We start from the raw sequence: 24,333 nt of genomic DNA, 5'->3' as shown, positions 1-24,333 counted from the left end.
AATATATATATATAGTTTATAAAGCTTGGCGAGATAGGAAGTCATAAGAATGAGTTGTTAATGCCCCTGGTGGATGAATTTGTTAATGCTCTATACCAGGGGTTCTCAAACCTTTTTAGGCCGTGACCCCCAAAACAAACATATTTGAACAGGGGACCCCCACCCTGACAAGCACTTGGAATTGTAGGTATTACATTTAATGTGACTCGGTTCCGCAGATAAATATTGTGAAAATAGCAGATCTACATGCTCACAACGCCTCGCAACGCGAGGCGATGTGAGCATGTAGATCATCGATCGATTTTCACAATGTTCGCCTCTTGCTTACTTAATATTTGACAGTTTGGCTAGTCCTGTCGAATATTCGACTATTCAAATACTTTGAGGTCGAATAATTCGAATACTAAAAATCACTATTCGTGAATGCCCTAGTATACCAAAGCCATGTTTTGAGTATGAAGCTATAAACAACAAAATACTGTATATACCTGCCCAGTATCCCATAATGCAGAAGGGCGAGAGATATTCATGACAGGAAAAGGTTATTAATCAACTCTCGCCATCAAGAGCGCTGTCTCTGTCTGCCGTCTCAAATGAGAATGATAAAACAAAGTTAATAATTAACCCTTGTTTCTTTCCCATTGAGGAATGAAGTCTATTATTGGGACATTAAAGCACCCTCCTCTCAATCCACAGCCACTCAACGGCCCAGTGGTGCATCAAAGCCTCCTCCTACTTCAGGGGTCTTTCAACAGGGGGTCCTCAGAGTTACTACAGGGGGGCCGCCAAATCTTTGTGTGATAGGATCATGTTTTTTACATTAACCACTTGAACCCTAGCCTCCGTGGAACATTAGACAAAAAATAGCAGATCTACAAGCGTGTAAGCTTGTAGATGGCTATTTTTGGCCAAGAGGTTTGTAGAGGGAAAAGAAGAGCACATTAACGTATTTGACGGTTCAAGTGGTTAAATGTCTGAAAATACACATTACTCCAACATGATGACAGTGCTGTCAAACAAGTCTAAGCTGTCTAAGAAATCTATGAACATTTTTAATCTGCAACACAATTTTATACAATATGTGGTGGGGGTCCCTGCTTCATCTCTCTCTCAGCTAAGGGGTCCCTAGCCTGAAAACGTTGAAGACCCCTCAGAAATCAGAAATACTTTATTGTCACACCTTAAAAAAATACTTTAAAGTAAAAAAACATATAGTTTAATCAAATAGTTTTATCTCACAACGCCTCGCAGCATTGTGAGCTTGTAGATCTGCAGTTTTTGTCTAAAGTTCTCAGAATATGGACACTATAGGGTTCAAGTGGTTAACATAAAAAAAGGTGAAACAAAGTTTCTATCACCCAAAGATTTGGCGGCCCCCCTGTAGTAACTCCCCGGACCCCCTGTTGAAGACCCTTGGACTAATGATCAAATATCACTATTGTCAAAACTCCTTTGTATCTATCTAACACTATAGTGGGGCACCTCTTTTAGCCTAAAGGTAGATCTGTTTAAGAGTTTCCAACAAATTAAATGAAAGCACTTTCTTTTCCTAAAAGCCGGTGCCTCAATCAATCATTTTAAACCCAAGAGTCTTTGCACTCATGCATCATTCCATTAACACATTTTGTAGACTCCTAGGACAGCATATTAATGTTAATGAACAACCCTTTTGGATGTCTAGTCATTTATCCCTGGGTAAGGGGGAGAAAAAGCCCTTCCAGAACTGCTTAACACATCAGGTGCCCACGTGGTGTCTACGCGTCAATCTCTTTGATCTTTACGAGTGCCCAACGACGCGTTTGACGCGTTGTACAGTAAACTATACTGTACTGTAGCTACTGCACTTGGCTACCGCGGTGATGAAACAACTCCATTTCCCAACATGCAGCGCGCAATTACGTCACCCGGACGTGCTGTGTGGCTCGTTGACTTCCTGTTTACCGGCTGCACAAAAGTGCTGTTTTCTCCGGATTCCCTTCCTTTTTTCATTTTTTTCTCAAAACGGCAGCCTCTTCTACATGCCGTAACACAAACACTGTGGCTTAGAAATGATAAAAAACGGTCCTGACTGAAAGAAAAGATTTTCGCGAAATAAACAGGCCATACTCGGATTACATTTACTCGGATTACTTTTCTCGCCAGTACTCTCGCCGGTAGGTAAAATGACGCGTTGCCATGGGCACCAGCAAATTAAAACGTCAGAGATCACGTGGGCATCCGATGTGTTAAGAAAGGGTCAGTTTCTTTGTGTACTCATAAAGGGCCTAGCGGTCCAGGATGGACACAAATATCGACAAGATATAAGTCTCAGTTGGCAAATTCCCATACATGGGCAACTGGCGTCCCGTGGGCCACATGGCGGCCCTCACCTTCACTTAATGCGGCCCACGGGTTAATATCGGAATACTGATATGTTATTGATTTCAGCTGTTACAATTCCAAACATGACCTGCTTTGATTCGGTCAGTCTATATTAGTAGCTTAATGACTAGTATAGTAGTAGTATGTATTTTAGTAAATACAGTAAGTAAGTATTTTACGTCCAATGTATTTGGGTTCATACAGTCATACAGTATATCACTAAATGCGTTTGAAATTAAATCAAAATGTTAGATTTCTGGATTCCAATTAAAAAATAACAACAATTCAGGATTCCTATTCGAAATAGCCGATCTACAAGCTCAAAACGCATCGCGCTGCTTTGAGCTTGTAGATCTGCTATTTTTGCTTCTTTTGTATGAGATACTAGAATGACAAAGTAGGACGTAGCAATATGCATCGTGGCCCTCTGGAGTGAAGGTGGAAATATAGTGGTCCTCGCCATCATCAAAGTAGCCCACCCCTGCTATAAAACATTAAAGATTGATCCTATTTGGTCATTTCATAATGAGAGTCACAGCCTCATATAAACCGGTATGTTCTCTCTCTCTCTCTCTCTCTCCCTCTCTCTCTCCCTCTCTCTCTCTCTCCCTCTCTCTCTCCCTCTCTCTCTCTCTCTCTCTCAGATCACCTGGTTTCCCTCATTCATGCTGGTGAGGCAGAGTTGAAACCTTTGTGACGAATACAACCCCTGGCATATGCAAATGTCGCATGATTCACACATGGACATGTGTGCTATGTAAATGGTAAATGGTGCATTTGTATAGCGCCTTTAATCCAAGGGCGGCGCTTTACATAGATTGTGCATTACATTCACCCATTCACGCGCACATTCATACACCGATGGCGGAGGAAACCATGCAAGGCACCAACCTGCTCACCGGGAGTAACTAGGGGTTCAGAGTCTTGGTCAAGGACTCGGGAACCCTCCGTGTTCTAATGACGGTTTCTCTACCCCTGAGCCACTACTGCCACTATGTAGTTTGTGTTTGTATGTATACGTCAGTATACATTTTAAAAATGATTTTTTTTTTTGTGTGCAGCATGCTTGTGTGTATGTGTGTGTGTTACAATGTACTGCATGTGTGAGAATGAAGCATTCTACTGTATGTACACTTATACCGTATGTGCGCTGTGCAGTGTGCATTAGAGGTCTGCAAGCCTGACCGTCGCACAGCGGTATTCATCAGTGAACTGAACCCGAGCTATATGCGTTATTTTATTTACGCTAGGCACTTTAGTTTCTGGACGTCTGACAGCCTGACAAGTTGGGAGTGAGATGTGTTTTGTTGGAGGAGGCGGCGCACAGTGCTCCCCTACGCAAATTAAACCATGCATGAGGCTCATTCTGACATTCTGGGTGTATGAGTGTGTGTGTGTGTGTGTGTGTGTGTGTGTGTGTGTGTGTGTGTGTGTGTGTGTGTGTGTGTGTGTGTGTGTGTGTGTGTGTGTGTGTGTGCGCGTGCATATAGAACGTGTGAATGCGTGACTCTAATCTACAAGCATACATGTCGACATGTGCGAAACCGTGCCATAACAGGAAACATACTTACTTGGATCTGACTTGGAAAATGTGTCTCTATCCAGGAGGTTTCTGGGGGGGGGAAAAAAGACAAAAAGAAAGAAGAATTATTATGTAATAACAAACGATTTCACATTTCCATGTTTCTGCCAGCAAGAGCCGCTGATTTCCGCGTCCGCGTCCATGGCGGCGTCCACGGACAACTGCAGTTTTCACTTTAACTTCATCACAGAGAATGTAGGCTGTACAGCAAAGTTAGTGAAGTGCTATTCTTTTTTTGTCAAATAAGTTTTATTGCCAACAGATTATCAACAACAGGATGTATCAGTTATAAGATTAACAATTTTCTGTTTTAGCATATATAAGAAAGAAAGAAAAAGAAAGAGCTGAAAACAACAAGAAATAAAATACAATATGTCATCAAAACAACCCCTTCATACCCTCCCACCCCTACTGCTCAGTGACGAAACGCATAATAGAGAATCAGAATGAATTATCCAATGGACATGCATAAGAATAAACAGTCTGTTTACACTAACATCATCCTTCTACTCAGGTAACGGACAAGGGGCAGCCAGATCTTATCAAATTGTGCCTGTCTGTCTTTAAGGGAATATCGTATTCTCTCAAGGTGAAGTGTACTAGTCATTTCATTAAGCCAGTGTTTAAATGCAGGTGCTTCCTCTTTTTTCCAATGAGTTAAAATCAGCTTCTTTGCTGTAATCAGACCATATGAAAGGAGATGTCGTTGTGAACTTGTCAAGTTGGAAATGGGGTCTGATGTGCCTAAAATAATTAGTATTGGGTCAGGGTCAATTTGGGTGTCCAGAATATCAGAGAGCGCCTCAAAAATCTTAATCCAATATCTCTGTATTTGAGGACATAGTGCGAAGCTGTGTAATAAGTTTGCTTCCGGTGCCTTGCATTTGTCACAGTTTGGGGAGATGTCTGGGAATATCTTGTGCAATTTGGATTTGGAATAATGAAGCCTATGTATAGTTCGAAATTGAATAAGGCAGTGTCTAGAGTTAATCGAGCAATAGTTAACTTCTTCTAAGCCATCATCCCAGAGTGTCTCCGATATCGGGGTCCCCAACTCATTTTCCCATGCTAATTTAATAGCTGAGGTAGTAGGAAGGCCGATAGCCTGTAAAGACTCATAGAAGTATGATATGTTCATATCTTGTCCTATATTCCGAAAAAGGAACTTGTCTAATTGTGAAGGTGATGCCGTTTCGAAAGTACGGTTAAAAGTACGTACAAAGTCTCTAACCTGAAGAAACATAAAATGATGACTCCTGGGGAGTCCAAATTTTTCCTGCAACTGTGCAAATGAGGCAAATGTATCTTCCTCTATATAAAGATCTCCAACTGTGCGTATCCCCAAGTCCTTCCAAGTGAAGTGCTATTCTAAGTCAACTCAAAACCGATCACTTCATTAAACGTCACTTACATTAGTGGATAACGTAAGTGGTTCGCTTCATTCCCTGTTCACTCCCGACTATTTACCAAAATGTTGTTGCGAGTCACTTATGTGTTAAACATCAAGCGGACTGTGAAAGATCCAAATTAGGGCCCCCCATTCATATTTCAAGCATTACAGAGAAAACAGATGGCTTGGGACCTATTTTTCACTTTTCATACTCCCTGGGCACCAGCAGCAGCAGCACAGCAGCAGCAGCAGCCGCGGTCGAGGAGAACGTCATCAAATTTACATGACTTCTCCCGGCTTCAGCTAGAACAAGGCAGAAATGCACCAAGGAGGAGTGCCATCGTCAAGCAGATGCCCCACGCCAACGAGAGATTTGTGCTGTTAACGAGCATCGGAGGAGACGACATTAACCCATTCGGAACGGGTACACATCATAGCGTATCATTATTTTATGCTTTAACTATTGAAAAATAGCAGATATACAAGCTCACAGCGCGGCACCGAGTGCCGCGCTGCGAGCTTGTAGATCTGCTATTTTTGAAAAATCGTGAAAATTTCAATTTTGACCCGATTCTATAAGTGTCTTTTGAATCCTTCTAAGGTTTTGGGAAAAACCTATGTTTCTATGTCGGCAATCTGGCTCTAGCCATCGTCAAAGAAAAGGTCCTTTTCACATTAACTGGAGCTCAGTTAGTCTGTTCTTGAGAGACTACTATGTCAGTGGTGCTCAAACCTTTTCATGTGAAGGACCCCCAAAATTATATGTATTTCGCCACAGACCCCCCCATCACAAAATATTTAGTTCCAGGGACCACCCAGAAGCAAAATTTGAGTTAGAAATGTTCACTTTAAAGTCAAAGATTTTCACACATTTTCACAACTTTTTCAAAAATAGCAGATCCACAAGCTCGCAGCGCGGCACTCGGTGCCGCGCTGCAAGCTTGTATATCTGCTATTTTTCAATAGTTAAAGCATTCAATAATCCTAGGCCTAAATGTGTTAAATATTCACACAAAATGTGACAGTGTTTGGAGAGCCAGAGGGCTGGGAATCAAGGAATCAAGCTGTTGGGAGGAGTTGGGGGTTGAGGGGATTTCAATGCCACAAACATATCCTGTAAAATGGAGGGGAGCAGGGCCGTTTATTGCTTGTACTGTATGGCCCCCACCAACAAAAAGGAAAATAAAAATGTAAGTTGAATTGAAATCAGCAAGGGCGATCTCTCTTGGCGTCCCCGTCCCCCCCACGGGGGAACGCAGGTCAGCATTTCACCGGGTTAGCGTTCATCTTCACCCGCGGGGGGACGGAGCGTCGGCAGGTTCGCATTTCACCAGCGTTAGTTTTACTGAGGTTAGGGTTAGGGGCGCTCCTCGTGGGGACTGGGACACCAAGAGAGATCGCCCTCCCTCATTGAAATGCAGAGCCTGACTCTGGTGACAATTAAACATGAATGTCTTTATTCACATGTCAATTGCACATGCATTGCTACGTGTTGCAATGAGCTTGTAGATGTGCTATTTTCGCAGAATGTTCGCCTATTATTATGGCTTGCCCAGAATAGGGAACAGGCCTGTAATTTCAACATTTTATGGGCAAGGCCACTTGGCCTTTGGGGTTGTCCATTTTTTTAGGGCACAATGGCCAAATGCCAGGGCAGGAATGCCATCAAATAGGGGCGTCCGGTGGCCTACTGGTCAAGGCGTATACCACATAGGCACCGCCACATAGGCATGGTTGCCGCGGCGCCGCCGGTTCGATTCCCGATCCGGACAACGTTTACCGCATGTCACTCCCCATCTCTCTCCCCAATTCCTGTCAGTCTACAGGACCTCCCTTGGTCAATAAAGGCATAAAAAGCAAAAAAATATATAATTAATAAAGGAATGCCATCAAATAAAACTAGATTTTAGTCCATTAAAACAATTAATTGAATTTAAAGGAGCTATAGTCATCTTTTTCTTGAAAAATGGATGCTAAAATAAAAATAATGTTTCGAAAATATTTTATAAAAAAATAAGCTTCACATATGTGTTTCTATTCAAAAATGACCACAAAAAGCATAAAATAATGATAAAATAATCATTTTGGCCATTGTCAGAACGACACTTTGTTTACATTCTAGTCTATAGACTAGGATGTAAACAAAGTGTCGGCACCAGTAAGACTCCCTAATCGGGAGATAAGCGACCGTAGGTCACTTATCTCCACAAATAGGGCAAAAATGTGTTTTGCCAAAATCTTCCTGATCCATGTTGATGACATGAGTGTAGACATACTGTGTAGTGATTTTCGTGATTTTAGGGCAAAATCTGTAGGAGCAGTGTCCAAAAATGTGTTTTTAAAAATCGGCCTGGAGGTGGCGCTATATGGGAGAGATTCATGTTGATGGGATGAGTGTAGACATACTGTGTACCGATTTGCGTGGTTTTAGGGCAAAAATTGTAGGAGCAGTGTCCAAAAATGTGTTTTGCAAGAATCGGCCTCATGGTGGCGCTAGAAGAGGGCCATGTGAGAAATGAGGGGTGGGGTCTCCGCACCGGCAAGGCGGACGAATAGGTACCGGCCCCGGCTGTCCCGGTCGCTCCTAGCCGGAGTTACGGCATTTTATGTGAGCTGCAGTGTAGGGGGTCCTCCACTGGGGGCGCCACCACTTTTGCATCCGTTCTGGAGCACCAGGAGTGGGTGGTCCCCGGGAATTCCCCGTGAGCAGCCCCATTGGGGTGGTCATTTGGTCAGTTTAGCACATTTGGTCATTTTTTACATCTGGGGTCCTTGGAGGTTGTAGTTTGGCAGGTAAGGAACGTGTGTGCAAAATTTGGCATGGATCGGGGCAACGGTTGCGGAGATATGAGCAGGGCAAGAGTGTGACGTGTGAGGTGTGACAGACAGACTGACTGACGGACTGACGGACGGACTGACTTACACTTTGTGCAGGGTTTGATAGTAAATGCGACCTACGGTCGCAACTACAATGAAAAAGTTGACTATAGCTCCTTTAAGGGTTACATTTGATATGTAGAATATCTGCTGTGAAATAAATAAATGGGTATTTACAATCTGATGCTCAGCCCTGCACTAAGGCCACTGTGGCCTCAGGGCATGCCATTTTTTGGAGGGGCACAAGGCCAAACTGAGGGGGCAACGATGGCCATGGCCTTCATGGCCTCCCTGAAATTCCTGCCCTGATAGGGACGCAAGGATGCATGTGGTTGGTTAACCAGATCTACAATGTGCTACTTGAGTTGTAATTATTTTTCTGCAGGCTAGATACATTTACATGACCCTGTGTGACATGATATCTAATGTTATGTAAGCTAGTTGGACAGAAAACTGAATATTTTCCCTGGAGACGGGATTTTGGATGAGGTTGAGATTGTTGGAGGGCAGGTCAGGTCAGGTGGTCCTCGAGGTCCAGGACAACTGGTACTTGGTGGACCGACTGGATATTAAATGCATTTGGCATCCCATCTAACTTGGATGACAACAATTAACTTCATGGTAGTATAGAAACCAGCAGTAGTACAAGTTGTTGTTTATGTTGTTAATATCGTTCTTTTTTAACCTGGAGTTAACCCTGGATTTTATTGTCTGTACTGTAAGTATTGTGACTGGAGTAGGGATGGGACGATAAGCGATGTTATCGTTTATCGTGATAAAAAACAATCGTGGAGTTTTAAGTTATTGTGAAATTGTCCTCCGTCATGCACTGGGATCAATTCACCTTTTAATTGCAGAGCTGCATATCCGGTAACTACCACTTAAACCCTCTATTGGTAAAATGTACTTATAATATACATACTTGATACAGTCTTTTTTTTTACTCTCTCTTTGCAAAAAAATTGCCGATCTATTGATCTGCTATTTTTTGGCAAATGTTCCGCCCCAGGATAATGGATTTTGACTATCGCAATAATATCGTAAAAACGTGATTTCTTTTGTCACAATAATCGTGATATGAAATTGTCATATGGTCCCGTCCCTAGACTGGAGAGTCACTGGTTACAGATCAGCTGTGTGAACAGTGGATGAGTCAGGATAGCACATAATCCATAAATGGTCCAGTGGGGCTGAACTGTGGCTGTGCCAGTCAGCTCCAATGTATGTTGTGCTGGGAGACACAAAGAGAAACGGAGAGAAATGGAAAGAGAGGAAGGTTTGCATTCTCATGCTCGCTGGAGGGAGGGAGGGAGAGGATGCTGCTGACAAGCAGCCAGGGTCTTTAGGCGGGCCAGGGGCGTCACACCAAATTCTGGGCCCTGGGTACAAGGATTCACTGCGGGCCCCCCATGAATGTTTACTATTGAAAGATAGCAGATATACAAGCTCGCAGCGCGGCACCGAGTGCCGCGCTGCGAGCTTGTATGTCTGCTATCTATACTATAATTTTGCGAATGTCTGAGTGAGTGAGTGAGTGAGTGAGTGAGTGAGTGAGTGTCTGTCTGTCTGTCTGTCTGTCTGTCTGTCTGTCTGAAACAGCGTTTCTCCTCAGTGGCTGGAGCAATTGATCTGAAATCGCATCACAATTAGCATATGAACACACCTAACATAACTGTGAAGCCCGTTTGTCACTTTCACAAATCGTATGCTGTATATTAGCATTTTTATGGTGTATCTACTATCTATTCTGCATCTAGCATGAGGCACATCTATTCTGCATCTAGCATGAGGCAACATGTTTAACCAGCTCTGTGTGTGTGTGTGTGTGTGCAGGCGGGTGGGCGGGCGGGGGGGGGTGTGTGGGGGGGGGGGGGGGGGTGGGGGGGGGGGGGGGGTGGAACACAGTATCTCTGTAGCCATTAAACGAAGCGGGTATTTCTTACATTGATGCGCCTACATATTATCATGCAAACACCAGTTAAAGTTACTTTCCATCCCTCCTATACCCACACACATCCCATAACCCACACACTGCACATCATTTCGGAGCTCATATCTTTGAACGGGTAAGGGCTAGTCTTTGAAAAATCGTGAAAAGGTGTGCAAGAAACCTATGTCAAGGACCCCCAAGATGATATGTATTTGGCCACGGACCCCGATCTCAAAATATTTACTTCCAGGGACCACCCCCCAGAAGCAAAATGTGAGTTAGAAATGTTCGCTTAAATGTTCGCTTATTTTTTAAGCGAACATTTCTAACTCTAAATTATATATATATTCAAAGATTTATTATATTCAAAGATTTTCACACATTTTCACAACTTTTCAAAAAATAGCAGATCTACAAGCTCGCAGCGCGGCACTCGGTGCCGCGCTGTGAGCTTGTATATCTGCTATTTTTTCAATAGATAAAGTTATTAGGGCCCCTCCACCTTGGGCCCCGGTAACTCAGTCCCACTTTCCTACCCCTTGTGACGCCCCAGAGGCGGCTGATGGCTAGTGATGTGTCTGGATCAGGCACCCATGTGGAGCTGATCCCAGCATGCCCCAGATGGTACGCCACTATAAGCTCAGCTGGCTGAGGCACGCAGAGACAGCACGTACACCCACCGGCCCTTCCCTGGCTGCAGACCTCAAATGTGATAATATCACATGTGCTGGAATCTTGCATTGAAAACCTCACTCTTCAGGTCACAGTTGTCAATAAGAATAATGGTCTGCCTGGTTAAATAATGATTAAAGGTGATACACCATGCATTTAAAAAGTATTTATGTCATATTGTTTATGTCCCAAAAACGTTTTTCAAAAGGTTTGAGGCTAAATTACCACACCTGAATAGAGAGCCTCTCTCATTTTTGAATGGCTCTCAGAGCATTTCAGCTGCAGTACCACCTTTGGCCTGAACTGCGCCACCCCCCCAAAAAATCTTTTTGATTTTTTTTATGATGACGTCACAATCGGCAGATGACGTCACAATCGGCAGCAAATCTGGATAGCCTGTTTTGAGAACCTGTGGGATACTTTTAACCTTCGCCTTCTCAAAACCAGAGAAAGACACAACGGTCAGAAATGGGACTTTGTGAGGATAGAATGTGCTAGTGGGAATCCAAAGGTTTAAAAGGTTTTAAAATAGGAAAAGTGAAATTTCATGGTGTATCACCTTTAAATAAAAACCACATACAACACATGGATAATAAACACAAGTACAACACACCACACGCACGAACCCTGCCTTAAGACTGGAGTAATATCTGGAGGAGCGTGTTGAATGTGATAATGTTGACTAAAAGACCACATCACCAAATATTAAAGGTGAGAGAGGAAAGTTCCAACAAGGAGCGGAGGGAGGAAAAAAGAGGAATTCATGAAAATGTTGCACTTGGTGATGAGTTTTAGATTTTTGGCATGGTGTTACGTATGGTCGTATAAGGTTTTCATAAACCATCGCAAACAATTTGGACTGGCCCCCTAGTGGCCTGTTTGCATTGAATGAAAGAAATTAGATAGGTCAGTATGAAACCCCAAATAATTGATGGAAGAGTTTTTCAATGGATTCTGTTACTATTGGCTATGCTAAATAACATACAAAAAAAGAAAAAAAAATACCTATCACCATGCCAAAAATCTAAAACTTGTCACGAAGTGCACAATTTTTATGATCTCCCCCCCAGCTTTATAGGCATTTTAAGCGCGATGATTTTGGTCAAATTCCTCCACAGCTAGAGAGAGAGAGAGAGAGAGAGAGAGAGAGAGAGAGAGAGAGAGAGAGAGAGAGGATCAAGCAGTTCTCTTTTGCAATTAAAAGAGACTGAATTCTCAGAGAAAGAGAAAGGAATCAATCATTTGAAGCACAGTTAACAGGGTGGCGGGTGGGGAGTGTAGACAGATGTTAGTATTCCACACTAGGCAAGGGTGAGGTACCAGGGGCGCTGGAACTCCCAAATCCCAAAGGGAGCTGAGCTTGGAGGAGTTCATGTGCGCCCCGAAAATTCACGTTTTTTATCCGGTTTTGGGTTATTTTTATTACGGTTTCGGGTGCTTATTCCCCTCACAACGGTGTAACAAGGAGCTGTATAGTTACTAGTTATTTTAGCACACAGTGCAAAACACAGCACGCTCACACACACAGACGGTCACTCACGCACACACTACAAAATCGGGTATTATTTTTGTAACAGTTTTCTACTGTTTTTTATTCCCCATATACAACAGTGTTAGTTTGCAACAGACATTTTCTGGTTCTCAAATAAATAGACTGGTGTGCCATCAAAGCGGAATTTATTTTAAAACAAATTTTAAATTCGACTTCCCTTTCCCGACCGGTGCATGGTGGCAAGGTGACCATGTGATATTTAACACCTTTTTTCAACATATTTTATTCCCCAAAGTCAAATACATTATTGTTTTAATATAGCTCTGTGTGTGTATATATAGGCCTATATAAAAAAGAAAAGAAAAAAAAAAGAAAAAGAAAAATATTTTTTCTCAATCAAAAAAATATTTTTTTTCTCCTCCCCACCAACAGGGGAGCTGCAGCTCCCTCAGCACCCCACTTCCAGCGCCCCTGTGAGGTACCCACGGCAAAGTGGCAAGGTGTGTTGATTACACTGAACATAATATATTATCAGAGGGTGTAAGTGGATTCAATCATGACCAAAGGATGCAACGATGAGCAGATGGTCTTAAAACGATCTTGGGAGAAAATAACAATCGCAGTTAAAGGAGGTGTTCGCACCCAAAATTACTTTTTTTCTATTGATTACTCACGCCATGGAGACTAATGAGTTCAGTAGTATTTTTTTGTATTTGTCGCATTCCTAAGACAAAACTGATTACAGTCAATTTACCCCCATTGATTCGGGATGGGGACCCAAATGCATTTGGGTCCCCATGCCGAATCAATGGGGGTATATTTCAAAGTCTTTAGTCTTGGGAATGCGACAAAAAAATATAAATATTATTAGGGATGAGGCCGAATATTCGGCACCGAAAATTTTCGGCCGAAAATGGCTAAAAATGCATTTTCGGTTTTCGGCCGTATAGTTTTTAAAACCGAATAGTATAGCACCGAATAGTGTGAAGAACAGGGGTCCAGTATAATCTCTCAAAAAGCAGCCGCAGCATCAGTAAACATTCTCTCTCTCTCCACCCTCCCTCACTCACTCACTCACTCACTCCGTCTCGCATTCACTTCACTTCACTAGTCTGCGCAGCTGCCGGCTAACGAGTGTAGCCTAGCGACCTGTCGCTCATTGTGTAAGCTTAGCTCCGTGCCAGGCAGTGTGCCTCCGTCAAGCTCGTTAAAGTGTTCATTGAGCAGGAGCAGAGACTCCGCGATTTTGATTGACAAAGATAGCAGTTAGTTGAGTGCTGTTTGTCAATTCTTTGCTGCTACAGAGCATAGCACTAGTCAGTGCTAAGGGCTAACAACAACCATGCATAAGGATGTCTCGGCTAACAACAACCATGCATAAGGATGTCTCTGTCACTGGTGTTAGTTGTGTGGAGCTTGTCAGAGTGTTTGTCAGCGAGCGTCTCGGTTTGGCTGCTGAGTTCATGTTCAACCTCTTCCAGAGAGAGATGGAGACACACACTGTGTGTGTGTGTGTGTGTGTGTGTGTGTGTGTGTGTGTGTGTGTGTGTGTGTGTGTGTGTGTGTGCGTGCGTGCGTGAGTGCGTGTGTGGGGTTGGGTGGGGTGGGGGGGGGGGGGGGGGGGGGCTATAGGCACATGGCTAGTAAAAAAGATGTGAGATGTAGGGTCCTGTCTGGACTCTGTAGTTAGATGGATAGATGAGGGACAGACGGTAGGAAGAGTGGGCACTAAGGAGGAGTGGGCACCTTGATATCAAGTTCTAATATTTCTATAACTGCTTAAAAAAAATATACAATCATTTGGGCATAAAGAATAAGTTCAATGATAAATGTAGGGCTGATAATGACATACGTGATATGGCATGTTCAAATCATGTAATCAAAAAGTTAATTTTGAGCCCTGATAATGGTGATTATTATTATAGTTTTGTATGGTTTTGACATAATCACGTTTGCCATAATAAGGTAGCTTTACAACAAATGGTACAAAAATGGTAATAAAAATACATTATGCGCATAATATATATTAATAATATTCGGCTATTCGGTATTCGGTTTTCGGCGGAATGTTTCCACTATTCGGTATTCGGTTTCGGCCAATAATTTTGTATTCGGCACATCCCTAAATATTATTGCACTCAATGGCGTGAGTGATCAATAAAAAAAAAGTAATTTAGGGTTGAACTACTCCTGTAATTCGTATGACTCTGGTCCTAAATGAGTGTTTCTCATTGTAAATGCCTAGAAATATTAGGAAAAAACAACTCACTGGGGGAATTCATCTTTATATTACAAAAGAGTAAGTGATCTACTTCCGGGTCATGTATCGCTAACTTAAATACCAAACCACTTGGCCAAGATGTACTACATATGTACTAAATATAGCTTAAAAATTCAAACACCCATGTCACCTTTGCAAGATGTCGTTTCCAAACCTCTGTATACAGTTGTATTCGTTATTACCCTCATATTTTGCCTCTGTATAAAATAGTCCGACCGGAAACGTGCGCTGCGGCACAATAGTTCCGCCACAATAGTTCCCCCCCCAAATTTTTTTTTTTTTTTTTACTTTTTTTTTAACTTTTTTTTGTTTACTTTTTTTTTTTTTTTTTTTTTTTTTTTAACTAGATGTGAGCGGCCCGAAGGGCCGCGACCCTCTAGTTTGGTACATATGGAGTGAAAAAAAAAGACTGTATCAAGTACGTATATTATAAGTACGTTTTACCATTAGAGGGTATGAGGTGAATTGATCCCAGTGCATGACGGTGGACGATTTCACGATAAATAAAATCTCCACGATACGATTATTGTGTTTTTCATCACGATAAACGATAATATCGCTTATCGTCCCATCCTTACGCCAACCCCATAAAATGTGTGGCTGAGCTAATTCTCATATACTGTGGTAGGTGAGGTAGAGGTCTTCACGGGGGCCCCGACCCTGAAATTACCCGAGAGACCCGTACAGGGTTCGGTCAGTGTTTTATCATAATCACTCGGAGCCGGGTCGGAATGGCCGCATTTCCCTCGAACACGGGGCTGTCAATCATTATGAGTATTACCTGAGAGGACCCGAGAGAACCCATACTGTGTGTGTGACTTGTGTGTACTTTCTGCTTTTTTTATGCACACTGTTAATAAAGCAATCAATCAATGTGTGTGTGTGTGTGTGTGTGTGTGTGTGTGCGCTGGCGTGTGCTGCTGCGCTCTGATCAGGATAAGGAACGGACTGGAGTTCTGTTTAACGTGTGTGCTGTGTTTAGGCTGACCTAGGATCAGGTCAGTTATCCACGAGGCAGCGACATGAATGGCTGTGTAACTGTGAGATGATAATGCTGGTCCAGGATCAGATTAACAGCGTGGGAAAAAGAGCTCGGTGCGTGCGTAATGCATGCGTGATGCGTAGCTACTCCTGCTGCCAGGCTGATGAGAAAGCACCCACGTACAACCATGACAAACAAACCGAAAATGATATGATAGAAAATAGCCTAAAAGCATTCCTTTATCCCTGGCTTTTGTTTCAATGTTAATATTATAGATTCCTTCGCAGCCTTCTTCTTCATGTCAGTCATTTAACAGCGACGGCTGCAGCGAGTGAGGGATCTCGGCACATGTAAGGCAGAGGCACATAAGGGGCTTTAATAATCATTAAATGGTTGGGTCTCTCGGAACGTCATAAATGAACAGATTTCAGGACACAATGTCACAGGTTACGGTCTGTAAAAAAAGAAAGAAAGTCGGAACGGGGCGCAATCGGACGAGACCGTTACGGGGCCACTCTGGTTTGGTTTTGTAATTTGATTATTATTTCGGAACTGGTCGGAATCGGACGAAATGTGACGGTCCATTTCGGAACCGGGCCCAGCCTGGACAATGATGTGCCCTATCATTCAAACATTTACGAAAGCAGTCTCGAACAATCACTGGAATTCGTTTGTTTCATGTGCTATATATATAGGACACAACAATCAGTGGTGTGTTCTACCGTGTCACACTATAGGCCTACACGTAGTATGACGTGCAGAATGTTTTGGGGAAGAAAAGCTCAGCCCTCTCCATTTCATCCATTGAAAACGCACAAGCATAACCACGACCACGCGCATTCAGTGTGTTCTGTCCATATGAGAAGAAGAATATACTGTAGGAGGCAGGTTGGCATGGTGAAGTGTTTTTTAATCTATAGTGGAGACTAGTTAGACCATCATTACACTATTGAGGACGAGTTAATCATACTGTGCAAAACCTACAAGTGGCTGGAGAAGATGAAAAATGCGTCCACTCAAAACTAATGGAAAACTAATGGAAGGAGAAGGACATAGCAGCCACTCAAAACGCGAAAATGAAAAACAGCTATGGGACTTTCTTCTGTATATGGTTCAATGTTGAACATTTGTGGTATTCCCCTTTAAGTGCGTGAGAGCATAGCCGAGGGCCTGAGGCAGAAGAAAACCCACGCACCTGCAGACCTTGATGTTTTTGGGCTGAAGGACACACACCCCATTAGCAGTAGTAGTGAGACCTCCAAGCAGAGGGAATTTCATGAAATGATAGCCACATCTTTTATTCTTCAGTAACTAATCCTCCTTTTCAGACTTAGAAAGGCTCCTCTTGATCCCACTTCTTTTTTCCACACTTATTTCTTCACTGGCTTTAAATGTGAAGGGAGAATGAGAATTTGGGTCTAGAGAAAATCTGTTTTTCTATCGACCGCATGCCAACTCAATTTCTTTTTATTCTGTCAACTTGCTTTTTAAGAACAAAAAACTGAGTTGAAATCTGTGACTGGCCTTACTATGTAGCCTTAAGTTAAGGCCTGTCTATACTTCAACCGAAATGTTCGGTGAGTTGTGTTTTCCGACGTGCAAATTTCCGAACTCTCATTCGGTCTAATGCTTTTCAGAAGTCCCGAGAGACATCATTTTATGGTCGAAAAGGACCTTTTGACCGAAATCTTCGGTTTCGGTCTAAGTATGGAAAGCCCTTTATGGTGCGTTCAAACCTGGGTAGTTCGAGCGGCGCGATTATATTCGAAAGTGAATGCAAAGTGGAGACGACGTGCGACCGGGCGCGGCGTGAACGCGGCGTTTTTGGTTTTGGGACTTTATTTTGACGTGACATCATTTTTTCCCAGCGCTGACCAGCGCGACCACTGTGAAGCGATTGAAGCGACTAAAAGCAAATACATCTCTTCAGGTTTGAATGCATCACGATCTATAGGTATTTTTTTCGCAAAGTCAGTCATGGCTTGACTGTATGCCAAAAAAACAAAAAACATTTGTGCTTTATTGTACAGTGAAGTAATAATGAATCACATACTGCAGGTGTCTTCATGGTGCAATACCAGCTGTATTTTCAAGGCCAAGGCTGCAGTCCAGTCCCTACACCCATAGGAATACAAATAGCCAACACAGACACAAATTCTCCTCCCTCATAAAACTAAAACTATGGTTCAAATGTTTACACATACATTTTCTTTACTAAATATAAGTGACATATTAAGTGGCAATATTATTGAAATCCATGCACTGTGGAACCTTGTCGGCTTGTTTTAACAACTTAACCCATTTAGAACGGGTACACGTTATTGTGTATCATTATTTTATGCTTTAACTATTGAAAAATAGCAGATCTACAAGCTCACAGCGCGGCACTTGGTGCTGCGTTGCGAGCTTGTAAATCTGCTATTTTTGAAAAATCGTGAAAATTAGAATTTTGACCTGATTCTATAAGTGTCTTTTGAATCCTTCTATGGTTTTTTGAAAAACCTATGTTTCTATGTCAGCAATCTGGCCAGCCATCGTCAAAGAAAAGGTCCTTTTCACTTAAAGGAGTCATCCAGACCAAAATACATATAGGGTTAAATCTGTCTTTTATCATACCCCTTTATACCTGCTTTAGTCGATTTTTTTCATAGCTGCCCCTTTTGCTAGATTTCGGCTGCCCCTGTTGCTAGATTTCGCGGGCCCTCTCATAACTAACAGAGTGTATAGCCTTTATACTAGTGCGGTTATTTCTTCAGCTTCAAAGTTAGTATTTTTTTATTGGATTGTGTTTACACAACGTCCTGAGACCAACCAAACCGCTGTTTTGACCTCACAGGCACCCTTACTTGTCAAACGGCTTCTGCTCTGCACCAGAGCAGGGAGAGGAGAGGCTAGAAAGGGAGGGGAGGGAGGGGTCGGTTTGACAAGTAAGGGTGCCTGTGAGGTCAAAACAGCGGTTTGGTTGGTCTCAGGACGTTGTGTAAACACAATCCAATAAAAAAATACTAACTTTGAAGCTGAAGAAATAACCGCACTAGTATAAAGGCTATACACTCTGTTAGTTATGAGAGGGCCTGCGAAATCTAGCAACAGGGGCAGCCGAAATCTAGCAACAGGGGCAGCTATGAAAAAAATGGACTAAAGCAGGTATAAAGGGGTATGATAAAAGACAGATTTAACCCTATATGTGTTTTGGTCTGGATGACTCCTTTAACTGGAGCTCGGTCAGTCTGTTCTTGAGAGACCACTATGTCAGTGGTTCTCAAACCTTTTCATGTGAAGGACCCCCAAAATGATATTTATTTGGCCACGGACCCCCATCACAAAATATTTAGTTCCAGGGACCACCCAGAAGCAAAATTTGAGTTACAAACATTCGCTTTAAAAATACATAAATTTGCACACATTTTCACGACTTTTTCAAAAATAGCAGATCTACTATTTTTCACTGGTTAAAGCATTCAATAATTCTAGGCCTAAAGCACATGCTGTAGTAACAGATAAAGTAACAATATAAGTGAGTTGTGAGCTTGTAGATGTGCTATTTTCACCGAATGTTTGCCCCAAGAATAGGAATGCTAGAGTTGATGTGGTTTTAATCAAGGCCCCCCAAAAAGTAATGAAGAGCCTCAATCTACACAATAGACACATACTAAAACCCAGCACAGTAAACCCATTCTCCTTAAAATGCAATGGGTCAGTCAGCTGGGTCTGGCTGAAAGGGATCTATACAAAGTCCTTTGATGGATGTTAGTAAAGTGAGAGACCTACTGTCTGACTCTGAAGCCCAGCCACTCCTTTCAAACAAGGTGTCAGTGGCTGTTTTCAATAAATAAGAAGGCAGAGAAATCCATTTCTCTCACTACATTAGCTATGTTTTTTCCCAGAGCAAGAGGGGAGGCTTAGCAAAGCTGAGACCAAGTCACGACATCAGCGCTCTGTCCCTGTACCACCTAGGGATGTCAAAAATGGACCTTTATCAAAATCGATTATTCTATAGCAATATTCGAATATTATTCGAAAATCGATAATTAATTATTATTATTATTTTTTTATAAAAAAATAAAAATAAAAAAAAAACGTTTTTTTTTTTTTTTTTTTTTCTGTTTTTCGTTTTTTTTTTTTTTTTTTACTGGATTTCAATGCACATTTACATATGTACAACATGGCTCTTCAGGTAATTGGTAGCCTAACTACTACTCTTCATCTTTCTTTTTAGTGTGCCAGTGTACTGTTCACCTAATCTCTCAAGAACAGATTCTGTGATGCTTTACAATACAGAGGACGCTGTTTTCCCTTTTCTTTGATGATGGCCACCAAGTACCAAACAATCAAGCCTGAATCAATCACACCTGTGTATGAGACAGGGGGGGAGGGGAGTGTGTAGCAGGCAGCCACTCTGCTGTGCTCCTTCACTCTACACAGTTTACAGTTGGTGCTGGTGTGAATAATAAATCAATGGCCATTTACTATTATCATTAATACTATTGTTAGCCTATATTCTATATTTTGGTTGAAACTAACTAACTAAGCCAAAAAATAGTATTAAAAAAAAAAAAAAAAAAACGAAAAAAAAAAAAAAAAAAAAAATTCAATTATGAAATATTAAAATCGAATATTGATTAATCTAACGAATATTCGAAAATCGATTATTCGGTGACATCCCTAGTACCACCCCCATTTATTTTGGAGAGTAGAATGTTGCACCAAGCAAGGAGCAGAGTTGTAATCTGGCTCCTGCTGTATAATGCCTTGCTTGTCTCTATGTTCCTATTTCCCATTTCTCTTTATACTGTCCTGTCCGACTAATTTAAACAGCTTAAAGTATTTCTTTACAAAAAGAAAGTACAAATAATTGTCTCTATGAACTGAAAATCATTGCTGAACATTACCCAGAGTCTTTATATGGTTTGAGGCTCTTTTGGATAAAACGTTAGTTATCACCTTACCATTACTTGTCTATAATCGCTCTCTTCTTTCAACTGTCCATCTAACTATCTGTCTCTTGAAAGCTTAATTATAACAAAATGTCTTTAGATCAGTCCACAAGAAGTCCCACAGCATAGATAGCATGTGGCAATGATAAGATTGGCATTGGCTTTTTTGTGAAAATGATGGACACAATCTTCTCTCTTGAGTAACAAGTCAAAGCTACTGTGCCTTCCTGGTGCTTTAACTAGGCCAAATTTGACTTTAAAAACTCATTAGTGCAGCCACTTACCATAACCCCCAGTGGGAACCTCTCAGTTTTCTCTCAATACAGCCTGGTGGGGGCCTTTACCGTGGTAACCTGGGAGAATCTGTCCAATTTGTACCTGCCACCTGATGCTGTTGGTTTAATACTCTCTGCTCCGATTCGCTTAAAGACACATTTCATTAAACACATACACACTTGATTGATGCTCAAAGATAGTGTAGCAGTTAAGGATATGTAACCACATGTACCTTGCTCATCTTGACCTAAATCCTTTAACGGCTTCCTCACTGCTTTCTGACTCAGTGCCCATGCTGCCTGGCTTAAATAATGAAAGCAAAACCACTATGGGGACAGGACTGGTCACGTTTCTTTGAAATAATTCTGCACATTATCTCACGCATTCCCCAAACCATAAGCTATCTTTAACTAACTCATCTGACTCGTGACAGATATCAATGGGATGACATTTCATAGTTTGTTTTTGATTACCCATTGCGTCCAATCCGTCATTTTCACACTCACACATGGATTGCTTATTTAACGCCTGGAAAGAATTATATGTATAGGTAATATTGGTTATCTTATGTAAAGGGGACTTTTGCATCTTTTGAGCAGCTTTGGGCTAAATATGACTTGCCGTGGACTCACAGCTTTAGGTATTTTCAAATCAGGAACTATATAAACAGTATGGGTGTTTGAAGCTGTGCGCAGGACAATTTATGACATTTGGGACTCCAGTTCAGAGCATGTCAGAAATTGACACTAAGGCTTGCCCACCTGCCCCCGGCAGGTAAATAACACTTTTGGGCAGGTGAAGTATGCTTTCAGGTTGCCCGACCGTGCAAGTGCTCATTTGAGAGGAGACACAACCGCCTATAAGCACGATAAAAGATATCTGCATGTCTAAACACGTGGCCCGCACTCTCTGTCTTCTGGTCTGTGGAATGTAAAATAAGAACACTGTTGACCTATAATGAGCTGTTTTTACTGTTCCTTAACAATATACATAACAAGAGTGAAACCATAGACATATTCAATCATAGCTATGTAGGAATTTGTTATTTGGATTTGGAGGTATTGAGGTATGAACTTTGTTATCGCACAGCCCCAGAAAGTAAATAAATAAGTGTTAACTTGAGGGGTAATTCAAATTGTACATATAATTTTACAATGGACAATTTACGGGGCAAGTGGGCATGACCTTTGGGCAAGTAGAACATGACCTGTACTTGCCCGAGGGGCAAGTGCCTCTGATACCTTAGTGTCAACCCCTGTCATGTCCATACTTGCTCTATAAATGCGAGACTAATCCTACTTAAAGTCCTACACAGGACCCACTACATACTACCCACTACTCTAAAGTGAGGTTACATATAGTATTTCTCCTGAAATGTTGCCCTTATGTGAAAAATGTGAGCCTGTCGAAGCTGACCTGCTGCACAGCTTTGCTCTGTGTACCGAGCTACAGTACAAGGTTTCTGAGTATATATCGTCAGCTCCTTTTCAAGAATATTTGAAGTAAATATACAACCTGGGCCGGCCTTAATAATCTTTCTTGGGAATATCGGATGTATTGAGATGAGCATTTCTTGTCATATGGACAATTTGTAAATTGTAACTGTATAGTAAATACTGTACTTGAAATAAATACCTATAGACTGAGGAAACATCAGTCAGAGTTAGCCTAAAGCAAAGAGAAAATATTTTACATTGCATTTACATTATGGAAGCATTGCCCCCTGAGGTACCATGACAATCTGACAGCCCCTCAGGCAATGAACTGAAACCTCATAAGATGCAACAGTGAACAGAACAGACAAATCTCTGACATTTCAAAAAGGCAGTAATCCAAAGGCAAATCATCTGATTAAGGGCTAAATTACTATGTACTGTATCCCTCACTGCTGGTTTTCCCTCCTACTAAAATGTATCTACCGGTAAATACAATACACTATGAGTCACATTCATCCTCATCACCCTTTCATACACCCATTCATACACTGACACAGCAGAGGCAGCCCTGCAAGACACCAACCTGCTTGTGGGGAACATTTAGGGCAGGGTTCCCCAATAGGCGGCCCGCGGGGGGCTACTGTCTGGCCCACACCAACCCCAGTAATAATGGTGGTATAAGAGCAGCAACAACACTCGTATATCGTCGTTGTCGGGTGGAAATCTCGTATCTCCAAATGTGTACGTTCTTTCGCAAATCATACAAGGCTGTCGCACAAAAGTAGTGAAAACAGCAGATCTGCAAGCAAACAACGCCTCGCGGTGTGCTTGTAGATCGGCTGTTTTCACTAGTTTAAATCATTTTTAAAATGATAAATGCAAAACGAACGGTTTTGGACATACAAGATTTTCACCCGACAACGACGATATCTGAACTGTCACTGGAGTAGCGGGAACGCCACCGTCGCCCCTGCAATGTTGTGGCCCTCGGCTTGGTACCCTAGACATAATTCGGCCCTTGGGGAAAACTAATTGGGGAACCCTGATTTAGGGGTTCAGTATCTTGCTCAAGGATACTCTCTGTATATATTGTTAATATTATGGGAGGAGCTACAGTAGGATCAAACCAGAGCCTTCTAATCAGAGAGTCCTGCCACTGCGGGGTCAGAAACAGCGCTGGTCACGTGGTTCATTGTCACTTTACACCTCATAGACTTCAATGCATTTTGTAAACTTCCGGTTCGCCGTTTGTCACTATACGCCAATAGATGTGTGCGTAGAAGACCTGGCCCCATGAAGTGAACGGGAGTGACGCAACTCTTCATTCTAGGGCTCTGGATCAAACTAGATAGACAACAGCTGCGCCTCCTGAGTCACTGCCTCCTACTAGGAAGTGAATTAAACCAGTTTGTCCTTGTCAGCTGTCTATTACACCAGGTGTATTCAAGCATCTATGTGGGAAGAAAGTCTTCACTACTAGAGGACCCTGAAGAGCAATGTGTTCTGCCAGAGACGTGAGGTAGCATACCTTCCTGTGAAACTGTCTCTTTGTTTTCCTTCCTCATGGACAGTGAGCTATCCGCTGTGACACATGGACCTGCGTCTCAGCAGGTCAGCATCCTGGCTTGGATGCAGTGCAGCCCCATCGCAACACGTTTGAAAGGAATTGCTGCATTTTTGCCCCAAAGGTCACAACTATCTACCACACAGTGCTAATGGAGTTGATGAAGGCCATGCAGACAATAGAGGGTATGCGTGTGACATCACTGTTGCTGGAAGTTATGTGGGAACACGCCTACTGAGTGGCAAAAAACTCAAACAGAAAAGTCCTATCTGATTGTATTAAACAAAGTTAAACTCACCAACATTGCGGCTGTACTGAAAGCTTGAATATTTCTATCTGCAAAGTTTTTGTTTCATAAAAATCCACCATAGACATGTTATGAGCTACTTTCTGTCAAGACATTCTGTGCATGTTTTTTATTTTTCCAAGTGTCGGAGTTTGGAAGCACTCGTTTTCAACAACACAACATCCTGCTGCCTCCTGCATTATGTGCAAATTAGAAACAGGTGGTATGCAGGGCCGTTGAGTGATTTGCAACTAGCACTTCCAAACT

At 42.2% G+C, this 24,333-nt stretch overlaps 1 protein-coding gene across 1 annotated transcript in view; it reads right to left on the bottom strand.

The window, feature by feature from the left end:
• The window catches only part of LOC308293784 (copine-8-like), a gene marked incomplete at both ends in the record, with an annotated part of 156,466 nt that overhangs the window by 127,356 nt on the left and 4,777 nt on the right, over positions 1-24,333 (bottom strand). Inside the window, one exon of the mRNA XM_080736412.1 lies at positions 3,933-3,973. Coding sequence (XP_080592538.1) covers positions 3,933-3,973 — 41 coding nt within the window. The remainder of the gene's footprint in view (positions 1-3,932; positions 3,974-24,333) is intronic.

The sequence above is a fragment of the Nannobrachium achirus genome, assembly GCF_963921795.1.
Source record: "Nannobrachium achirus genome assembly, chromosome: 11".
Taxonomy (NCBI): domain Eukaryota; kingdom Metazoa; phylum Chordata; class Actinopteri; order Myctophiformes; family Myctophidae; genus Nannobrachium; species Nannobrachium achirus.
The sequence above is the reverse complement of the archived record's forward strand: the minus strand, read 5'-3'. Positions and strand labels throughout refer to the sequence as shown.